General features: G+C 40.8%; 1 protein-coding gene across 8 annotated transcripts in view; it reads left to right on the top strand.

Moving 5' to 3' along the window:
• The window catches only part of LOC121368937, a 348055-nt gene that overhangs the window by 273697 nt on the left and 57929 nt on the right, over positions 1 to 16429 (top strand). For 6 of the 8 annotated variants that reach the window (XM_041493704.1, XM_041493732.1, XM_041493725.1 and 3 more), the window contains 2 exons: positions 1223 to 1345; positions 14965 to 15180. In XM_041493704.1, the coding sequence (XP_041349638.1) occupies positions 1223 to 1345; positions 14965 to 15180 (339 nt within the window). The remainder of the gene's footprint in view (positions 1 to 1222; positions 1346 to 14964; positions 15181 to 16429) is intronic. The other 2 variants (XM_041493711.1, XM_041493758.1) reach the window with 1 other exon arrangement.

Genomic DNA, 16429 nt, shown 5'->3' with positions numbered 1-16429 from the left:
TTTACTGACATTCAGTCCCATCAGTCCCACATTACTAACATTCAGTCCTATGTTATTGACATTCAGTCCCACATTACTGATATTCAGTCCCACATTACTGACATTTAGTCTCATGTTGCTGACATTTAGTCTCATGTTGCTGACATTTAGTCTCATGTTGCTGACATTCAGTCCCACATTGATATTCAATGTCACATTACTGACATGCAGACCCACATTCCTGACATTCAGTCCCACAATACTGACATTCAGTCCCACAGTACCGACATTGAGTCCCACATTACCGAAATTGTCTCACATTACCGACATTCAGTGTCACATTACTGACATTCAGTCTCACATTACCAACATGCAGGCCCACATTACTGACATTCAGTCCCACATTCCTGACATTCAGTCCCACATTCCTGACATTCAGTCCCACATTACTGACATTTAGTCTCACATTACCAACATTCAGTCTCACATTACTGACATTCAGTCCTATTTCTCATTCCAGTCAGTGCTACATGACTGGTATATCAAAGGTCATGGTATGTGCTTTCCTGTCTGTGGGAAAGTGCATATAAAAAATCTCTTGCTGCATTAGGAAAAATGTAGCAGGTTTTCTCTGTTGACTACAAGTGAGAATTACCAGTCAGTGTGTAATGTGTTTTATCATTAAACATTCCTTTCCTTCTTTGTCTTATGTTTTCTCATTCCAACAAGCCAGTGCACTGGTCTATCAAAGGCTGTGGTATGTACTACCCTGTCTGTGGGATGGTGCATATAAAAGATCCCTTGCTGCTAATCGAAAAGAGTAGCCCATGAAGTGGCGACAGTGGGTTTCCTCTCTCAATTTGTGTGGTCCTTAACCATATGTCTGATGCCATATAACCGTAAATAAAATGTGTTGAGTGCGTCGTTAAATAAAACTTTTCTTTCCTTCCAACAAATGCACCACAACTAGTCAAAGTCCATGGTATGTGCTTTCTTGTCTGTGGGAAAGTGCATACATGTATAAAAGATCCCTTACTGCATTAGGAAAAATGTAGCGGGTTTCCTCTGATGGCTACAAGTCAGAATTACCAAATGTTTGGCATTCAGTAATTGATGATTCATTAATTAATATACTCTAGTGGTGTCATTAAACAAAACAAACTTTATCTTTGTCTTATGTGGATAAGTTTTTGGTGGGTTTTTTTTTTCAATTTGGGTACATGTGTTGTGTTTACTGTTTCAGGGACCAGTTGAGAGCAGTGTTTCCTGGAATGCCTCTGGTTCCTCCAGAAGATGGGATGACGGCAGGATTCCACATTCTAACCGGATGACAAGAGACAAGATGAACCAGATCTCAGAACAAGAGGTAGTGTTAGTGGCCATGGACATATTACAGTTTGTATTCATACATATGTATAGTCATCATTACAACAAAAACATGTTATGTGGTTTTGGTGAGCTCACTTACAAAACACGATCTGACAATGAATGAATAAATGAATGAATGTTTAACGACACCCCAGCACAAAAATACACATCAAAAATACACATCGGCTATTGGGTGTCATAAATGGTAAGTATATGAAGATACCATTAAATGCAAAATACTGAAAAACTGAAAATGATTTTGCCCTCTTTTCATAATAATTTCCAAGATTCAGTGACCTTTATAAAATTCCTGTACCTCTGTTGATAATGCCCTCATTTCAATAAATGGTCAGATAAAATATTAGTAACTTTTACATTTTATCGATCTTGCCATATTTAACACTGCCTTTGCCATACTTGAAAATATTTCATTAATCAGCCATATATCTCTAGTATTACTAGATTTCTACCAAATCAGGGGTTTTAAAGTTCCTCATATATTTTTTCTGTTCTTTTTTTAAAAAACTTTTTCTATTTATTCTATGTCTTCCTGGTAACTTAGTCCACTAGATGTTCTTCTTTAATGGTCGTCCCATATTCCGCTTCTTGTCTCCACTGCTGGAGACCACTCCAATCAATACTGTGGCAGTCAGTCACTCTCCGCTGCTATCATTTTGAAAACGTAGACTGACCCAATTATTGGCCAGACTTGATTTGCATATGGTCCTGCTTTATTAACCAGATCTGTTGTTCCGATCTCGGCTTGTAATGTGTGGAATCATTGCCCCTGCTAAACCCTCTCCCACTGTTGGCCACCATGACAATGGGCATCATTACAAGAAAATTTTACACCTTCTAACACCGGACCTGGTGGCAACAAATGTTATTTCTTTCCTGGCTTCTCAGTTTATTGCTTCCAGTGTCCGATAACACTAATTAGGTAGGACTTTTATTAGTAAAACCTTTCCGGCACTCTGACCCAAGAGCGTTGACGGATTAAGTATTGGTGGTAGTGTCTTCCTAATCAGACTGTTAGTGTATATGGTTTAAAGATTTCGTATTTAGCCCAGTTTTACTCCGTTTTCGGATGTTGTGATTGCTTCATTTGTATTTATTTCTCATTTAACACAGTGTTCAGTAACTGGTAATAAACAGTGGTATGATCTACGTGTATCTAAGGGAAGGTATCAGTACATATATAAAAATCCCTTATTATTAATAAAATAGGTTAATATCATACACTTTAGACCACAACTGCCACAAAACTGTGTCTGAAACCAGCTTAAAGACCGTGTTATGTTGTTTTTAATGACTTCACTTTCCATTACCTTCATTCTGCTTCCCTCCCTTTTCTTTTTCTTTTCTTTCCTGTCCCTCCATTTGTCTTGATTTGTCCTTCCCTTCCCTATTCTGTCTCTTATCCTTTTCTATTTTCACTTTCCTGTCCCTCCATTTGTCTTGATTTGTCCTTCCCTTCCCTATTCTGTCTCTTATCCTTTCTATTTTCACTTTCCTGTCCCTCCATTTGTCTTGATTTGTCCTTCCCTTCCCTATTCTGTCTCTTATCCTTTTCTATTTTCACTTTCCTGTCCCTCCATTTGTCTTGATTTGTCCTTCCCTTCCCTATTCTGTCTCTTATCCTTTTCTATTTTCACTTTCCTGTCCCTCCATTTGTCTTGATTTGTCCTTCCCTTCCCTATTCTGTCTCTTATCCTTTTCTATTTTCACTTTCCTGTCCCTCCATTTGTCTTGATTTGTCCTTCCCTTCCCTATTCTGTCTCTTATCCTTTTCTATTTTCACTTTCCTGTCCCTCCATTTGTCTTGATTTGTCCTTCCCTTCCCTATTCTGTCTCTTATCCTTTTCTATTTTCACTTTCCTGTCCCTCCATTTGTCTTGATTTGTCCTTCCCTTCCCTATTCTGTCTCTTATCCTTTTCTATTTTCACTTTCCTGTCCCTCCATTTGTCTTGATTTGTCCTTCCCTTCCCTATTCTGTCTCTTATCCTTTTCTATTTTCACTTTCCTGTCCCTCCATTTGTCTTGATTTGTCCTTCCCTTCCCTATTCTGTCTCTTATCCTTTTCTATTTTCACTTTCCTGTCCCTCCATTTGTCTTGATTTGTCCTTCCCTTCCCTATTCTGTCTCTTATCCTTTTCTATTTTCACTTTCCTGTCCCTCCATTTGTCTTGATTTGTCCTTCCCTTCCCTATTCTGTCTCTTATCCTTTTCTATTTTCACTTTCCTGTCCCTCCATTTGTCTTGATTTGTCCTTCCCTTCCCTATTCTGTCTCTTATCCTTTTCTATTTTCACTTTCCTGTCCCTCCATTTGTCTTGATTTGTCCTTCCTTCCCTATTCTGTCTCTATCCTTTTCTATTTTCACTTTCCTGTCCCTCCATTTGTCTTGATTTGTCCTTCCCTTCCCTATTCTGTCTCTTATCCTTTTCTATTTTCACTTTCCTGTCCCTCCATTTGTCTTGATTTGTCCTTCCCTTCCCTATTCTGTCTCTTATCCTTTTCTATTTTCACTTTCCTGTCCCTCCATTTGTCTTCATTTGTCCTTCCCTTCCCTATTCTGTCTCTTATCCTTTTCTATTTTCACTTTCCTGTCCCTCCATTTGTCTTGATTTGTCCTTCCCTTCCCTATTCTGTCTCTTATCCTTTTCTATTTTCACTTTCCTGTCCCTCCATTTGTCTTGATTTGTCCTTCCCTTCCCTATTCTGTCTCTTATCCTTTTCTATTTTCACTTTCCTGTCCCTCCATTTGTCTTGATTTGTCCTTCCCTTCCCTATTCTGTCTCTTATCCTTTTCTATTTTCACTTTCCTGTCCCTCCATTTGTCTTGATTTGTCCTTCCCTTCCCTATTCTGTCTCTTATCCTTTTCTATTTTCACTTTCCTGTCCCTCCATTTGTCTTGATTTGTCCTTGCCTTCCCTATTCTGTCTCTTATCCTTTTCTATTTTCACTTTCCTGTCCCTCCATTTGTCTTGATTTGTCCTTCCCTTCCCTATTCTGTCTCTTATCCTTTTCTATTTTCACTTCCCTGTCCTTTTCCTTCCTTTCCTGTCCTATTCTATTCTTTGTGGGTTTTCTTTGCTATTCTTTTTTCTGTCCTTTCTTGCCTTCCCCATTTCTTCCCTTCTCTCCCCTCCCTTCACACTTTGAGTTCTCTTCACAACCATCTCGTGCCTTTTCTCTCCTTACCTTCCCATTTTGTTTCTTGAATCCCCTTTCCTTCCCTTTCCTTACAGTCATAGATCATAAGATCATCAAGCTTAGTTGGTAGAAAAGGTTAGTTTGTTTTGTTTAACACCACTAAAGCTCATTGATTTACTAATCATTTGCTATTGGATATTAAACATTTGGTAATTTTGACATATAGTTTTAGAAAAGAAACCTGCTACATTTTTCCATTAGTAGTGAGGGATCTTTTATATGCACCATCTCACAGACAGGATAGCACATACCATGGCCTTTTATATACAAGTCGTGGTGCACTAGATGGAATGAGAAATAGCCTGTTGGGCTGCCGATGGGGATCGATCCTAGACCAACCATGCTCCATGTGAATGCTTTACCACTGGGCTACGTCTTTGCCTGAGATGCTTTGGTTGGTAGATGCTCCCAGTTGGTAGAATGTTTGCCTGAGATCGATCCTAGACCAACCACGCTCCAAGTGAATGCTTTACCACTGGACTACGTCTCGCTCCCAGTTGGTAGAATGTTTGCCTGAGATCGATCCTAGACCAACCACGCTCCAAGTGAATGCTTTACCACTGGACTACGTCTCGCTCCCAGTTGGTAGAATGTTTGCCTGAGATCGATCCTAGACCAACCACACTCCAAGCGAATGCTTTACCACTGGACTACGTCCCACTCCCAGTTGGTAGAATGTTTGCCTGAAATCGATCCTAGACCAACCACACTCCAAGCGAATGCTTTACCACTGGACTACGTCCCACTCCCAGTTGGTAGAATGTTTGCCTGAGATCGATCCTAGACCAACCACACTCCAAGCGAATGCTTTACCACTGGACTACGTCCCACTCCCAGTTGGTAGAATGTTTGCCTGAAATCGATCCTAGACCAACCACGCTCCAAGTGAATGCTTTACCACTGGACTACATCCCACTCCCAGTTGGTAGAATGTTAGCCAGACCTGTCAACCCTCCCGGATTCCGCGGGAGTCTCCCGGTATTTGATCAAATCTCCTTTTACTGTGCGGGAGACAGTTTCTCCTATTAAATGACATTTTTGTGAGCATAAAAAAAAAATCGATCCTCTTTTGTCAAAATAACATAAGGGAAGTAACTCTACCTTTTTTTTTCTCATTTGGAAAATGTCGACTACTTTCGGTTTCTGAGAATGTAACAGGCCGAATTGTCCCAACTGTTTAACCTTTGCCGAAGTGAGAATTGTGGGATAGCCTATTTATATTGTTAAAAAAGCACATGGAGTTTATCAAATGACGTGTTATTATAATGTTTGTTGTCATCGTAATGGCTACGAAGCGTTTTGCCGCTAATTCAACAGGCTGTGTATTGACATTCAGTGTTGCATATAAAAAATAAAAAAAACTATCCAATTTAGTTCTAATAACACCTCTGAATTGTAAAATGTCTTCCCACTGGATTACATAATGCAACTATGATGAATCTGAACTGACAGACTCCGAGTTGACAGCGATACACACGATGCATGTTAAAATCACATGTCACAGCAAGACAACGAAAAGACCAATTAGCTGTATAAACATACTTGTGTCAGTTAATTTTGTATGTTTGTGCAGTAAAATGTTGGTTATAAGGGTACTCTTCAAGAAATAATTTTTGTACAATTAAAAAATGTTGTGTTTGACATTGATATAAAGTTACTCACGGAAATGGGTATAATTCCGGTATATTTCACACGATGTCCGTAATGAGGTTTTACTTATGATTAATGAAAATGCAATGTTTATTGCATTATTATAATGATTTTAAATAAGTACCACGCCACCCTTCCTCATTATAGTAAAAACTGAATATTAATTTATAAGATTTATATAAATTTGTCTTTGGTACTTAGGTACACTAACCACAAATGATAATGTAACGCAACCTGTAAGGCTGTAAGTGTAATACCGTGAATATTTAAACTTTGAAAAAACTTCTTTTTCGTTTTTTTTTTAAATTCCAAGATCTAAGGTTAAGAAGTATATATGACATTATATAGTATTCATATAACTTATTGTAATAATGTTTTTTTTAAATCTTGCAATTTTGGGTTAAATTGTGTGAATTTAAAAATCTCCTGCTTTTTGACAAAATCTCCTGCTTTTTCAACACACACCTCCTGCTTTCTCTTGACTAAAGGTTGACAGGTCTGATGTTAGCCTGAGATCGATCCTAGACCAACCACGCTCCAAGCGAATGCTTTACCACTGGACTACGTCCCTCTCCCAGTTGGTAGAATGTTTGCCTGAGATCGATCCTAGACCAACCACGCTCCAAGTGAATGCTTTACCACTGGACTACATCCCTCTCCCAGTTGGTAGAATGTTTGCCTGAGATCGATCCTAGACCAACCACGCTCCAAGTGAATGCTTTACCACTGGACTACGTCCCACTCCCAGTTGGTAGAATGTTAGCCTGAGATCGATCCTAGACCAACCACGCTCCAAGTGAATGCTTTACCACTGGACTACATCCCTCTCCCAGTTGGTAGAATGTTAGCCTGAGATCGATCCTAGACCAACCACGCTCCAAGTGAATGCTTTACCACTGGACTGTGTCCCACTCCCAGTTGGTAGAATGTTTGCCTGAGATCGATCCTAGACCAACCACACTCCAAGTGAATGCTTTACCACTGGACTACATCCCTCTCCCAGTTGGTAGAATGTTTGCCTGAGATCGATCCTAGACCAACCACGCTCCAAGTGAATGCTTTACCACTGGACTACGTCCCACTCCCAGTTGGTAGAATGTTAGCCTGAGATCGATCCTAGACCAACCACGCTCCAAGTGAATGCTTTACCACTGGACTACATCCCTCTCCCAGTTGGTAGAATGTTAGCCTGAGATCGATCCTAGACCAACCACGCTCCAAGTGAATGCTTTACCACTGGACTGTGTCCCACTCCCAGTTGGTAGAATGTTTGCCTGAGATCGATCCTAGACCAACCACGCTCCAAGTGAATGCTTTACCACTGGACTACATCCCACTCCCAGTTGGTAGAATGTTTGCCTGAGATCGATCCTAGACCAACTGTACTCCAAGTGAATGCTTTACCACTGGACTACGTCCCACTCCCAGTTGGTAGAATGTTTGCCTGAGATCGATCCTAGACCAACCACGCTCCAAGCGAATGCTTTACCACTGGACTACATCCCGCTTCAAGTTGGTAGAATGTTAGCCTGAGATCGATCCTAGACCAACCACGCTCCAAGTGAATGCTTTACCACTGGACTATGTCCCACTCCCAGTTGGTAGAATGTTTGCCTGAGATCGATCCTAGACCAACCACGCTCCAAGCGAATGCTTTACCACTGGACTACATCCCTCTCCCAGTTGGTAGAATGTTTGCCTGAGATCGATCCTAGACCAACCACGCTCCAAGTGAATGCTTTACCACTGGACTACGTCCCACTCCCAGTTGGTAGAATGTTAGCCTGAGATCGATCCTAGACCAACCACGCTCCAAGTGAATGCTTTACCACTGGACTACATCCCTCTCCCAGTTGGTAGAATGTTAGCCTGAGATCGATCCTAGACCAACCACGCTCCAAGTGAATGCTTTACCACTGGACTGTGTCCCACTCCCAGTTGGTAGAATGTTTGCCTGAGATCGATCCTAGACCAACCACGCTCCAAGTGAATGCTTTACCACTGGACTACATCCCACTCCCAGTTGGTAGAATGTTTGCCTGAGATCGATCCTAGACCAACTGTACTCCAAGTGAATGCTTTACCACTGGACTACGTCCCACTCCCAGTTGGTAGAATGTTTGCCTGAGATCGATCCTAGACCAACCACGCTCCAAGCGAATGCTTTACCACTGGACTACATCCCGCTTCAAGTTGGTAGAATGTTAGCCTGAGATCGATCCTAGACCAACCACGCTCCAAGTGAATGCTTTACCACTGGACTATGTCCCACTCCCAGTTGGTAGAATGTTTGCCTGAGATCGATCCTAGACCAACCACGCTCCAAGCGAATGCTTTACCACTGGACTACGTCCCTCTCCCAGTTGGTAGAATGTTTGCCTCAGATCGATCCTAGACCAACCACACTCCTAGTGAATGCTTTACCACTGGACTACATCTCGCTCCCAGTTGGTAGAATGTTAGCCTGAGATCGATCCTAGACCAACCACGCTCCAAGGGAATGCTTTACCACTGGACTACGTCCCTCTCCCAGTTGGTAGAATGTTTGCCTGAGATCGATCCTAGACCAACCACGCTCCAAGCGAATGCTTTACCACTGGACTACGTCCCTCTCCCATTTGGTAGAATGTTAGCCTGAGATCGATCCTAGACCAACCACGCTCCAAGCGAATGCTTTACCACTGGACTACATCTCGCTCCCAGTTGGTAGAATGTTTGCCTGAGATGCTTTGGTTGTAGGATCAAAACCCCTTGGTGTACACGTGTCCTTTTTTTCTTTGTTTTGTTTTGTTTTGTTTGTTTGTTTGTTTGCTTTTTTGTTTGTTATGTTTTTCTTATTGTGTGAACCATTGCCCCAAAATTGGTATATCGAAGGCCATGGTATGTGAAAGTGTATATAAAAATATAGCTGGTTTCTGAAAAGACGAGTTAGAATTACCAAGTGTTTGACATTCAGTAGCCAGTGATTAATGAGTCAGTGTGATCTAGTGGTGTCATTAAACAAAACAACTTTTAGATCATAAGATTTGCCCATGACAAGCATGCTTTATGATACATACATATAATATCCACTGATTACACTGTGTGCTGGGGTGTCGTTATACAAAATGTTCCTTTCATTCCATTTCCTAAGCTGCAGGCGTATGCTTCGTTTATTATTTGGTTTCTTTCCTCTTTCCTGTTCTTTGAAATGTATTCCTCCAGCGTCCCGTACTTTGAACAGTAATTTCTTGTCATATATTTCAAGGTCTGATGTTTTTCATGTTTTTTCCTTGACCTAAAGGCAAACATTATTATCTTTGTCTTTAGTTCTTGTTATCATCGTCCGCGTGTTTTGTCTGGGCCATAAAGTGAACATTTCTGTTTTAAATGTGTTATTAAAATCAACTTTTAGAGAGAAAAAAACCCAAACAGAATTGCTTGCTGTGAATTGACAAACCCATAAATATATTGCCGGGGTAAATCCAGGATTTTGATGTGGAGGATGGGCGGGGCGGAAGAAGAAATAAAAATGTGGTCATGTTTTAACTAGAAATTGGTATGAGTAAATTGGTATTGGTAAATATGAGTAAAGGCTAACAGGGACAATATGGGTGGAGGGCAGTTTGCTGTGGTGTGAATTAGACAGTGCTACCCTTAACTGCCCCTGAAGTTTCTCCATCATTCTTCTCCTTTCTTTATTAATTTTGTCTCGCCTTTACAAAATAAAAAGATGAGATTTAGGTATTACTTTTCTGATGGCAGAGGCAGTGACAGTGTCATTTTTTACGTTAAAGTTTCACATTAGATCAGTTCCTCAAAAACTACAAGTCCTAGGTCTATGAAACTTGGTTTATAGTTGCACCTGTGGATGTTCTCACAGTGCAAAAATTTTATGGTAGGCTGGAAAGTTACTTCTGCAGAATTTTTGTATTATTATTATTATTATTATACTTATTTATACTTGTCGTCACTTCGGGGACAGCTTTGCAGGGCTTGTAGATTATGGTAGCCCCACTCCCATGGCTAGTGATATTCAATGTTGGGCTAGTAAATAACTACTATTGCCATTCCAGACAGGGCTTCTAGATTATGGTAGCCCCACTCCCATGGCTAGTGATATTCAATGTTGGGCTAGTAAATAACTACTATTGCCATGCCAGACAGGGCTTCTAGATTATGGTAGCCCCACTTCCATGGCTAGTGATATTCAATGTTGGGCTAGTAAATAACTACTATTGCCATGCCAGACAGGGCTTCTAGATTATGGTAGCCCCACTCCCATGGCTAGTGATATTCAATGTTGGGCTAGTAAATAACTACTATTGCCATGCCCGATGGCTAGTGAATGTTTTTGTCAAATGTTGCACTTAAGTCTATTTTGTAAATACGAATACATGTATCCTGACCCCTACCCCAATGTTAGTGTTATTAAGCTCTACCTCCTTTTTTAGGTGACATATCCCATTAGTACTGTTGTTAAGCTCTACCTCCCTCTTTAGGTGACATATCCCATTAGTACTGTTGTTAAGCTCTACCTCCCTCTTTAGGTGACATATCCCATTATTACTGTTGTTAAGCTCTACCTCCCTCTTTAGGTGACATATCCCATTATTACGATTGTTAAGCTCTACCTCCCTCTTTAGGTGACATATCCCATTAGTACGATTGTTAAGCTCTACCTCCCTCTTTAGGTGACATATCCCATTATTACGATTGTTAAGCTCTACCTCCCTCTTTAGGTGACATATCCCATTATTACTATTGTTTAGCTCTACCTCCCTCTTTAGGTGACATATCCCATTATTACGATTGTTAAGCTCTACCTCCCTCTTTAGGTGACATATCCCATTATTACGATTATTTAGCTCTACCTCCCCCTTTAGGTGACATATCCCATTAGTACGATTGTTTAGCTCTACCTCCCTCTTTAGGTGACATATCCCATTAGTACGATTGTTTAGCTCTACAACCCCCTTTAGGTAACATATCCCATTAGTACGATTGTTTAGCTCTACCTCCCCCTTTAGGTGACATATCCCATTAGTACGATTGTTTAGCTCTACCTCCCCCTTTAGGTGACATATCCCATTGTTACTGTTGTTTAGCTCTACCCCCCCCTTTAGGTGACATATCCCATTGTTACGATTGTTTAGCTCTACCTCCCCCTTTAGGTGACATATCCCATTGTTACTGTTGTTTAGCTCTACCTCCCCCTTTAGGTGACATATCCCATTGTTACGATTGTTTAGCTCTACCTCCCCCTTTAGGTGACATATCCCATTGTTACGATTGTTTAGCTCTACCTCCCCCTTTAGGTGACATATCCCATTGTTACGATTGTTTAGCTCTACCTCCCCCTTTAGGTGACATATCCCATTGTTACGATTGTTTAGCTCTACCTCCCCCTTTAGGTGACATATCCCATTGTTACGATTGTTTAGCTCTACCTCCCCCTTTAGGTGACATATCCCATTGTTACGATTGTTTAGCTCTACCTCCCCCTTTAGGTGACATATCCCATTGGCTGGTGAATTTGATAAACATTGTACAAGCCCTGAGATGGCTCTGTCTGGACCCTTGTTTCAGACTAAACTTCAATCGAAACACACCACCCAATTTGTAGTTGTTTACTCCATCAACAGATGTTAGTTTGTTGTAACACACGTAATAACCCTAACCCTTGTATATAATGTTGGGGTAATGTTTCGCCTACCAGAATACAAATTCACTTGAATGCGTTGTTTTCATCTCATTTCCTTTTTGTTCCAGCCAGTGCTTCACAACTGGTGTAATAAAGGCTGTGGTATGTACTATCCTGTCTGTGGGATGGTGCATATAAAAGATCCCTTGCTGCTAATCAAAAAGAGTAGCCCATGAAGTGGCAACAGCGGGTTTCCTCTTTCAATATGTGTTTGGTTCTTAACTGTATGTCTGACGCCATATAACCATAAATAAAATGTGTTGAGTGCGTTGTTAAATAAAACATTTCCTTCCTTCCTTCCTTTTTACAACTACAAATCTTGACTGGTGATTTTTAACAGCATTCAGTATGTTTCCAGGTGTAACATGTCTTCCTGGTGTCCACCTGGAGTTCCTTCATTCCTGGTGTCCACCTGGAGTTCCTTCATTCATTCCTGGTGTCCACCTGGAATTCATTCATTCCTGGTGTCCACCTGGAGTTCATTCATTCATTCCTGGTGTCCACCTGTAGTTCCTTCATTCATTCCTGGTGTCCACCTGGAGTTCCTTCAATCATTCCTGGAGTTGGAGTTCATTCATTCCTGGTGTCCACCTGGAGTTCCTTCCTTCATTCCTGGTGTCCACCTGGAGGTCCTTCATTCATTCCTGGTGTCCACCTGGAGTTCCTTCCTTCATTCCTGGTGTCCACCTGGAGTTCATTCATTCCTGGTGTCCACCTGGAGTTCCTTCCTTCATTCCTGGTGTCCACCTGGAGGTCCTTCATTCATTCCTGGTGTCCACCTGTAGTTCCTTCATTCATTCCTGGTGTCCACATGTAGTTCCTTCATTCCTGGTGTCCACCTGTAGTTCCTTTATTCATTCCTGATGTCCACCTGTAGTTCCTTCATTCATTCCTGGTGTCCACATGGAGTTCCTTCATTCCTGGTGTCCACCTGTAGTTCCTTCATTCATTCCTGGTGTCCACCTGTAGTTCCTTCATTCATTCCTGGTGTCCACCTGGAGGTCCTTCATTCATTCCTGGTGTCCACCTGTAGTTCCTTCATTCATTCCTGGTGTCCACCTGTAGTTCCTTCATTCATTCCTGGTGTCCACCTGGAGTTCCTTCATTCATTCCTGGTGTCCACCTGGAGTTCCTTCATTCATTCCTGGTGTCCACCTGGAGTTCCTTCATTCATTCCTGGTGTCCACCTGGAGGTCCTTCATTCATTCCTGGTGTCCACCTGTAGTTCCTTCATTCATTCCTGGTGTCCACCTGGAGGTCCTTCATTCATTCCTGGTGTCCACCTGGAGGTCCTTCATTCATTCCTGGTGTCCACCTGGAGGTCCTTCATTCATTCCTGGTGTCCACCTGGAGGTCCTTCATTCATTCCTGGTGTCCACCTGTAGTTCCTTCATTCATTCCTGGTGTCCACCTGGAGGTCCTTCATTCATTCCTGGTGTCCACCTGGAGGTCCTTCATTCATTCCTGGTGTCCACCTGGAGGTCCTTCATTCATTGTTATGTTATGCTGAAAACCACTAAGTAAATTTTGTTTTATAAATGTATTTACTTTTCTTTTTTTCATTTTAACTTATTTTCTTGCTTATATCCAATTAAGATTCAAGCGTGCTGTCCTGGGCACACACCTCAACTATCTGAGCTGTCTGTTCAGGACAGTGTGTTAGCTATTAATTGTTAGTGGTTTAGAGATAAGAGGGTGTAGTGGCCTTACACCTACCAATTGAGTCGGTAGCGGGCTGCGAACCCTATACCTACCAACCTTATATCTGATGGTTTAACCACGATGCCACCGAGGCCGGTACCGGGCTGCGAACCCTGTACCTACCAACCTTATATCTGATGGCTTAACCATGACGCCACCGAGGCTGGTTAATTTACATTAATATTCTCTTAAATGGATGTCATTAGGAGGCATAACTCTGAATATCTCTTTAGTTCTCTTTTTTTCTTTTTTAAATCAGTATTTTACATTGAACATTCTCTTATTCACTCCAAAATGCAACCCATCCTGCATACATGCCTGCAATTATATCAAATGACCCCCCCCCCCCCCCCCCATGATAATATAAAGGTATTGTACAGTTTTCATAAAAGATTTCTAAATGCTCCACAGTAAATATATGTAAATATATGCAAATATCGTAAACCATCTGGTGCACCATACAATAGTGTGTTTGAAAACACAAACAGATTGTGTGGGTCCGAAGTTATGTACATTGTCAGCTTAACATACAGTGTGTGGAGATTGGAACATTGATTTTGTCTGGTAGTTAAGACCTCAAGTGGTGAGCAAAGAAAACTTGAATAATCTGAAGTGCTGTCAACAAACTAAATGATAAGTCGGGCACTTGATCTTAATCCACCAAGCAGTCCTGCTCGGGAAGTCTTATTTCCAAGAAGCTCTTCTTCTAACTCATAGTGTTGTTTTTCTCCTCTTATTGCATGCATGGGTGGGGACTTTTTGTCTTTATGATAGAGAAGATTTTTTAGTTGATATTACATGCATGGGTTGAAATGTTTTGTGTTTATGACAGTCTGTGATGGGTGGTTTTCATACATAACCAGTAAATTAATGTCATATTTTAATTTTTATTGTTTATTAATAATAAAAATGTTCATAATCATTTGTGTGTAATAGATTTGTTGTTCAATTTATCTTGGTTTAATAACAGTATGTTTTGATCATCATTAAATATTTATTAATTAATTTGTTTCTTTGTTTGATCATTAATCATTTGTTCATTTGTTCATTAATTTTGAAGCCCATGTCACTTTTTAAGAAACTGTCCAATGCATAGTTTTGTGTTATTGCATGCATGGGTTGAAATTCCTTGTTGACAACAGCTTGTAATGGTTGGATGGGTAGTATTTAACTAATCAAGGATGGAACATAAGTCTATAACTGTGAACTATTTACCACTTACTAGTGGAATAAGAGCACACATCTTATTGGATAATGCACTTGTTACAGATACGGTTTACCTGAATGCACCTATTAATCTGTTGCTTGTGTCAGTCTGTTCAATGCCCTTGCTGTGCACACTAACAAAGTTAACATTGTCGCACAGGACTCTACCCCCTCAGATTCACCAGCCAATGCTTTGCAAGGAGAGAGTCTGCCGTCCTCAGTTGTCATGGCAACCATGCATGATGACAGGCTGTCACCATCGCAGGAGTCTGTCGCCAGGGTGACCCTCCATGGAAACAGGCTAACACCCCCAGAGCTTTCACCTACTACCTCGCTGGCCGAATTAGAGGCATTATGGGATGGATTTCCTTACATAGTGGGTGCAATATGTGAATTTACAGGAAAACCTTTATCTGTGTTGACTTTTCCTCCAAAATGTTGGGAACCATTTAAATTCATGGAACATTTAAATAAGAAAAAAAAAAAAAAAAAAAAACCCAGATGTGTTAGAAAAATATTGAATTCATATAAAAATTAACATCTTTTAAATTTATTTTACACCAATAGTTTATAAATGTGTGGAAAAATTATTGACGTTTTCTTTGTTTTCAATAAAATAATGTCTTAAAATCTGTCACATTTGTTGATGATGCATTTTACAAAGAGCATTTAGCAAAAATTTAAAATTGTCTGTGTTTATTAGAATACTGGAGACAAGGTCACTGATGAAGGTTTGACTGCCTTTGTGTTCTGTAGTGTTCATCTCGCTTGTCTGTCTGTCTGTCTGTCTGTCTGTGTTTATTAGAATACTGGAGACAAGGTCACTGATGAAGGTTTGACTGCCTTTGTGTTCTGTAGTGTTCATCTCAGCTGTCTGTCTGTCTGTCTGTGTTTATTAGAATACTGGAGACAAGGTCACTGATGAAGGTTTGACTGCCTTTGTGTTCTGTAGTGTTCATCTCAGCTGTCTGTCTGTCTGTCTGTGTTTATTAGAATACTGGAGACAAGGTCACTGATGAAGGTTTGACTGCCTTTGTGTTCTATAGTGTTCATCTCGGTTGTCTGTCTGTCTGTCTGTATGTATGTATGTCTGTGTTTATTAGAATACTGGAGACAAGGTCACTGATGAAGGTTTGACTGCCTTTGTGTTCTGTAGTGTTCATCTCGGTTGTCTGTCTGTCTGTCTGTCTGTCTGTCTGTCTGTCTGTCTGTCTGTATGTATGTCTGTATGTATGTGTTTATTAGAATACTGGAGACAAGGTCACTGATGAAGGTTTGATTGCCTTTGTGTTCTGTAGTGTTCATCTCGGTTGTCTGTCTGTCTGTCTGTCTGTCTGTATGTATGTGTTTATTAGAATACTGGAGACAAGGTCACTGATGAAGGTTTGACTGCCTTTGTGTTCTGTAGTGTTCATCTCGGTTGTCTGTCTGTCTGTCTGTATGTATGTGTTTATTAGAATACTGAAGACAAGGTCACTGATGAAGGTTTGACTGCCTTTGTGTTCTGTAGTGTTCATCTCGGTTGTCTGTCTGTCTGTCTGTATGTATGTATGTCTGTGTTTATTAGAATACTGGAGACACGGTCACTGATGAAGGTTTGACTGCCTTTGTGTTCTGTAGTGTTC

The sequence above is a fragment of the Gigantopelta aegis genome, chromosome 1 (genome assembly GCF_016097555.1).
Source record: "Gigantopelta aegis isolate Gae_Host chromosome 1, Gae_host_genome, whole genome shotgun sequence".
Classification (NCBI taxonomy): Eukaryota; Metazoa; Mollusca; class Gastropoda; order Neomphalida; family Peltospiridae; genus Gigantopelta; species Gigantopelta aegis.
This window is presented reverse-complemented; position numbering and strand designations above follow the sequence as displayed.